This window comes from Cupressus sempervirens, chromosome 10 (genome assembly GCF_028749045.1).
Source record: "Cupressus sempervirens isolate cs-2001-9-10 chromosome 10, ASM2874904v1, whole genome shotgun sequence".
Classification (NCBI taxonomy): domain Eukaryota; kingdom Viridiplantae; phylum Streptophyta; class Pinopsida; order Cupressales; family Cupressaceae; genus Cupressus; species Cupressus sempervirens.
The window spans coordinates 731,057,143-731,064,254 of NC_143127.1; the positions used below are offsets into that span (position 1 = coordinate 731,057,143).

The 7,112-nt window shown below is 34.8% G+C and overlaps 1 protein-coding gene across 1 annotated transcript; it reads left to right on the forward strand.

The window, feature by feature from the left end:
- Nucleotides 1–4,503: 4,503 nt before the first annotated feature.
- Nucleotides 4,504–5,745, forward strand: LOC149535916 (uncharacterized protein At1g66480-like). The gene has a single exon (XM_089804906.1). The coding sequence runs from the start codon at nucleotides 4,606–4,608 to the stop codon at nucleotides 5,245–5,247; it is 642 nt and encodes a 213-aa protein (XP_089661032.1). The 5' UTR covers nucleotides 4,504–4,605; the 3' UTR covers nucleotides 5,248–5,745.
- The last annotated feature ends 1,367 nt before the right edge of the window (nucleotides 5,746–7,112 follow it).

Genomic DNA, 7,112 nt, shown 5'->3' on the forward strand with positions numbered 1-7,112 from the left:
ACATACCTACCTCTGCCCAAGAAAAGAGGAAACAAAAATTACAAGAAACCTCAACTCTAATAGCAAAAAAACAAAACCCTACAGTCTTAAAGCAAAAGAAAACAAATTCAGGTCCTGTAGTAGTCACTCCTGCAATAGAGACACCGAAAAGAGGTAGTAGGAAGAAGGTAGTGCTGCATGAGGAGACCCCTGTGCGAAGAATCCCTAGAATGAAAGGACAAACTTCTAAAGTGTCAGTAGAAACTTAGTCTACTTCACGCAAACCATCTAATGAAGAATCCCTAGTACAAGTTGTCCCAGATGATTCCCCCAAGCAACCTAAAATTCTAGACATTCCTCAAAACCCTGATGACCAATGTAGGGTTGAGGTGAATGAAAGCCAAAATAATTCCCTAGTAGGCCAACAAGATACTCCACGTTGTAAAGATGAAAAAGCCCCAATAATGCATTAGTTGACTTGTTCAAAAACTAGCCTAGTTCCCTACAAGCAAAAATGGTTTACAAATTTCTTAGAATAATCATGGAGGGAACAGAGGAAAAAAAATAACTATGAGGAAGAAAGTGGCCCAATTACCATACAAATGCTTCTTTTTTTATTGTATAATAAACATAAGTTAAAAATAGCCCTATGGAAAGAGGAGAAAAAGGAAATGAAGGTGGTCATAGCATATCAAGGTGAAGAAATTGCAAAATTGAGAGAGCAATTGCAAAACAGAAACAAAAGATGGATCATGCCCTCAAATTGGCTAATCAAATAATTGCTTGCAGACCACCACCTAGGATCTATGCTATTTATTTAAAAGAACAATTTCTTTTATTCTAGCTTATGCTGACCCTCAAAGACATAAATGGAGAATTCAAGTCAGCTCGGGAATTCTATGTTTTATACCAAACTCTTCCATCTTGGCAGCAAAATTTACTTTGTGAATTATATGTGTACAATTTCATTATCCCTGTAGAAACTCAATGGAATCCTTTACCTTACATAGGGGATATTCACCTGAGGGCCCTAATGTCCTGGATGCACAATGAAGCTAATTATGATAGAAAATTGAATAATCACAGAGATGAGGAAAGAACATAACCCCTGTTATTAAGAGCCAAGAGCAATAAACTAGAAGAAATCCTTAGGGATTGGTTCAAACTGACCTATGGGGATAAGCACAAGGAGATAAGAAAATGAATCTTTGAGGCCAGAACAAAGATATATGCGAAATATGATAACCTGCCTTACTTTACCTTTTAGAGAGCCATGGTTGGTGTTAAAAGAAAATGAAGGAGACTACCTGAGGGACTCAAAAGATTAGAGCCACACAATCCTATCAACTTAGAGGCATCCCTTCACCGAGCTACGAAATACATACAATTGCAAAGGCACACTAGACCATAACTATGGTGCCCACTAACAATGTAGCCACCAATGGTCATGTGGCCCCTATATGATATCAATTATGAACGACTTGATAGGTTGCAGAAGGACCATAGAAGGGAAGTCTAAGAGAGAACACGAGGATTCTACTACACCTTCAAAAGTAGTAGGAGAGGGAGGACTGAAGTTGGAGATTTCCGATCAATGACTAGAAGATGTAATGCTTGAGGACAAGCATCAAAATTACCAGGGGGCAAATGATGAGGCTAATTATTGCCTCTATTTTATGATAATTTTAAGTACTCTTTTTTAATACTGCCAAGACATTTGTGAAGTTATGTTTAGTTGAACTTATGATTAAGTCCAGATAGAACTGTTAGCCTATGGGTAGATAGTATGTCATATTTTGCCAATATTATACATATAATGCAATATTTCATATAACCATCATAATGTGTGTTCTAATATTCAGATTTAATTTGATTATGCTTATTTGGAAATAATTATGCATCATAACTAACTTGATAGGGAAGGAGCTGGAGGATGGTCGACAACATTCAAGAAGGAACATTAAAGTCCAATCACGGTGGAAGAACCATAACAGTATGAGGAGACACGACTGCTACAAAGGAAGAGGTATTATTCCAAGAATGCAGGGATAAAGAGTTGCTATATTCCCTCTGCATTTACTATTGTGTCGAATTGGTTATCCAGACTTTATTGTTTGTACCGCGAACTGTTATATTTCCTTCTTTTTCTCTAGCGGATTTGTAGTCAGTTTGTTTTCTTTCCAATTTTAGAATAAGTGTCGATCCTCTATTTATAGGGATTGGATCGATATTTTTTAGAGGTTGGAAGAAAGTTTATGAAAAGTAACTATTGATTCTTGTAGTGAATTGTTTTATAGTTTTATGTATTGTTCTTATGTAAGGAATTTTGGAATATAATGAAATAGTTCTTGGTTTACATTCTATGTTAGTAGATTAGCAGAAGCTAACCAAGGGGGCCCACTTGGGAGGTGGATTAGACTAGAGTAGTGTAGATTTACTTCTAGCATTTCTAGTATTTCAAGTAGAAGTTGTAAGTTTCTTCCTACAACATCATACTTTGTGAGTATTCCTGCAGCATTTGTGAGAATAGTTATAGTGGATGGTCTGAGTTGAAATATAAGTTAGCATTTAACTATATTTCCAACATTCATTTCAGTGAAGAGTTAAGTGTGTTAATTTCCTGCAGCACTAGTGTAGGTTCTTTCTTTGCATTTTATTTTCTTGCAGCATAAGCATAATGACTCCTTAAGAAACCTAGTGCATATACCGTGCCGACCATTTCAAGTATACATCCCTAGGTTGAAAAATTAAATGCACCTCATGGTGGGGAGAATAATCCTTAGATTGAATATACTATTCCTAAGTAAGGTCTTGGGCATGATTATCACACACCTATTGTGAGGCGGACCACTAACATTGGTGTTCAAAAGGAAGGAGGAGAAGAATAATGGAAGAGAAGGAGGAGAGGAGGAAGAAAGAGAAGGAGGACGAGGACGAGGATGGGAGGAGGGGGAGGACGAGGACAAGGAAAGACGATGAGGAGGAGAAATAGATGAAGTAGGAGAAGTAAAAGCAAAAAGAGGAGAAAACCCAGAAGACTAGGAAAAGGAGGAGGAGAGGATAATAACATGCTCGCTTATGTCAAGATCAATTGGTGAGAAATATTCATTGCTTAAGATATTATAGAATGGAAATTATTTTTGAATGTCAAAATTGTATGCAAAGGAAGTGGCCCCCCATTGTGTCCCCCACAAGATAAATCCATCAAAATACAAACACTAAAGTTAGATCACAGGGCAAATTTTTTTCTAACTACACAGTTACATCTACATATCCAACAAAAGCTTTGTAGGATTTTTCTCTTTCTCTATCCCATATCATAGTGATTTCCAAAGAGTTTAAAAGCTATGATTAAAGAGTTTAAAAGCTATGACTACTCACTAGAAATTCAACATTGCACATGGGAAATGAAGGTTGCAGTTGAATGACTCCGCTACCAACAAACTGTATCTCTTTTCTTGACATGGCAAGTGTGGATTCCCGCCTCTAATTTGGACAACTAAGTTGTATTAAACCATAACATAATAACCGAAAGTAAATTTAAAACCAATAATTTTTTTATCTCTAACTAATAGTTACATTCAAAATTTCTAGTCACTATTTTATTTACTATATTTTAAACAAAATACTTGGTTTGAAGATTTTAATGTGAAGGCACTTTGACAATGTTGAATATCATAATCTATAAAATCAATTCTAACAGAAAAAATAGATAATATATTTAACCATGATAATATATTCAAACATCGACTTAACCCTTGAACGTGTGAGGTACAAGTACTAGTAAATAAAAATATACATAATGAAAGTGGCTTCACCAATCCAATATGATATCGGCATGATCAAATTGACTAGAAATATCTTCCCATGCCTTCGAAGCATAAAATAAGATCTCTTACATACCCCAAATAGAAAATCAACTATATAAAATATTTCAATTCCTCCAATTAAAAGAACGAACAATGTAAAAAATATCAGGAGAGATGTTTCACGCAAATATCTAATTTCCAATTAAGAAGTAAAACTAAACGTGATCATATTCAAAAAGTCGTATTTTTGGGAACGGGAAAGCTTAGTATTCTTAATAAATAAATAAACAAATCCGTTATGGAGCTTATACTTGAATTTTCCAGCCGCCACACTTTGTCAAATTTGTCTGGTTCGCAGATTATCAAATTACTAAACATCGAATACGAATAAAATCAGCCCCTTCTACATACAACTCCTTTTATGTTTAATCCATCCAACAACAATGACACAGTTGTGTTAATCTTTCAGAGCTCAAATGTGAATTCGATCCGCATGCAAAGATTCGTTACGTGTTTGAATCATGCAAGTCGTATTGATCCATCATGATTCAGTTTTCATCTTACCATATAAACAACTTATCCACAATTGCATGCGCTCTCATCGCAACTTTTGTTGTCTTTTTTGGTTTGGCATTACGTGTAAAAGATGCGCTTCTTTATCCACGAAATTTGTTTCCTTCGACTCTAATAACAAACTCAAAACTTCCTGTATAAATCCAAATTTCAGACTCCAAAAACAATACATATAAATTTCTTCCATAAATCCCATTTCAGCCGTGAAGGAAATATTACATATAGAGATTTTGGTTTGGTCTTGATGGGTAACATACTGCGAGGTGTTTTGAAGAGAGAAAATCGTCGACGGATAAGAATTATGAAAATCGACGGGACTGTAATGAAAATGTCGACTCCTATTTCTGTTAAGGAAATTGTGGGTATTCATCCCGACAACGGAGTTTTCGACGCGGACTCCGTTCGTCGACAAGGAATTCACAGTCGACCTCTTCCAGAAAGCGCGGAGCTTCATGGCGATCGACTGTATTTTCTTATTCCTCTTCCTCACAATCCAAGGCCTTTCGCAAGGGCCTCTTCAGACAGAATTCTGACGACGGCTACTAGGTCCCGTCAATTGCAGCTTTCTCGCGGAGCCTTCTCTGACAGAGATTTGACGAAGGGAGAATTTGACAGAAAGGTGCAGATTTTTCCTGAGCCTGTTGATGGACCGATTGTGCGTGTGAAGCTTCGTCTTCGCAAAGATGAGCTCGCAAAGTTTCTGTCCGCAGACGGGATCTCTGTGGTGGAAGATCTTGTGGGTCCTGTGATCAAGCAGGCTATGGAAAAGAAGGCGGGAGTTTCGATCTCGCGACCTCCTAGTTTTGGGTGGAAGCCTAGTTTGGATAGCATCTCTGAGTCGAGAAACCCAAGTCCAGTTAGATCTTCAAATGATTTGGTCTTGTAATTTTAATAGATTTTAATAATGGGTATCATAGAGTCATGGAGGAACAGAAAATGACTGTTTTAACGCAGAGAGCAGCGAAGAAGAAGGGAAGTCTTAGATATAAAAAGAGAAACAGGAGGGGATAGAATTCCGAGATATTTGTGTACACAGTGCCAAGGCACATTTGTTCGAAAAAAATAGTTTCGAAAATGACAGTCCCACATCTAATCTCTATTTTTCTCTTCCATCAGAAATTTCTTACAACTTGTAAATTCCGGATAATTTCGGTTAAAAAATATAAAATTTCAGAAAGAAGTTTATTCATTCTGTAAAATGATATAGTTGAAGATCATTGGGTATTGGTTACAGAGAGATGAAGAGCTTATAAATATGAGAAGCGAGGACTGACATTTTTTTATATAGGATAGATATGTAGAAGAGTTGAAAAAGGGAAATAGTATTCTAATTTTTGTTAGAGTATTTGTTTATAATATGCGTTATCTATATTTTGAGATTTTATTAATAATAATAATTGTTTTTGATGGATAATAGATTAAAGTTGAGATTGAAACTATTGGTTTTGGAAGTTAATTATGATTATTTGTTAAGTTTCAGTACACTCGAACCTAAAGTTCACAATTTACTATATGTTGTAGGTTGTTGTCTTGTTATTAATGACAATTTTTCATAATGAATGAATTGTATAAAATAAGTAAATCATGTGTGATTTTACATTGACACACCAATAAAATAGGACTTAATGTACAAGTATTGGTCCCACTTCTTTTTTGGGTTGACAAACAACATGTTGATACAACAATGTATTTGATGATGTGACTTTGAAAACTTAAGGAACTTGCTAGGTAAGTTGTAAAAAGTTTAGAGTAATTTTATTTCCACGTAAGATTTTGAGAATCACAAAATTAGAGTATTTGACTAAGGTTCTCGCCCTTTCATATTTTTTTACAACTTCCATTAATTGAGTCCTTTCGTATAGAATAATTATTTGAATACTTCAAAAATAAGTTCTTCAAAAAATAATGAAAGAGAAACCTAAGAAAACAGAAAAATATTTATCTATTCAATAAAACAATATAAAAAATAATTGTATCTAATATCACGTAAAATATATTTAGTATTTTATTATATTTGATAAGCAAGGTACAAAAGGCTTACAAATATTACTTATTTGTTTGCAAAGTTGAAACTAAGATTAACCTCTAAGTGTATGGTTGCAGAATAAATGTAAACATAAAACAACAATATCATAGATAACACCAAATTAATGTGGAGAAACCTATGGAGAAAAAAGGTCAACCAAAGAAAGATAGGAGACTATATTTTTAATTATGCAACAATTCATTTCTCTCCAACAACACCACGATACATACACTTTAAAAGGATAAACAAGACATGGTGAACGCACTCTCCAAACCACATGTTATATACACAAAATAATTCTCCATGTGATATGAAGCTTAGAAGCAAAACTCAAATCCTTCATATATAAACTATTACAATGTAACCCAAAATAACCATATAGATGCTCTTACAAATATCATAAGACATATCATGGGTGTCTAGGGACCAAAATAAAAAATATTTAGTCATAGATATTATAATGATGTAGAATATTGTCATGAGCTCTGCAACAATCTTAAACTAATTCAAATTTCCAACTCCTTTGTTCCATACAAAGTCTCTATTTGATGAAGAACACTGGTCCCCTCCCTTGGTTCAAGCAGTAGATATCTCGTCAAAGACATGAGATAAGAACAGTGGTGTTTCTGACAACACTAATCTGCATAATGATTGCCTCAATAATCACAACTTTGGGGAAGCATATCCCATCTTGCAGTCACAAGTCATTGATAGAATTAACAATG

What these genes read in the sequence shown, in the direction of transcription:
- LOC149535916 (XM_089804906.1), top strand. Translation starts at nt 4,606, where the DNA reads ATGGGTAACATACTGCGAGGTGTTTTGAAGAGAGAAAATCGTCGACGG.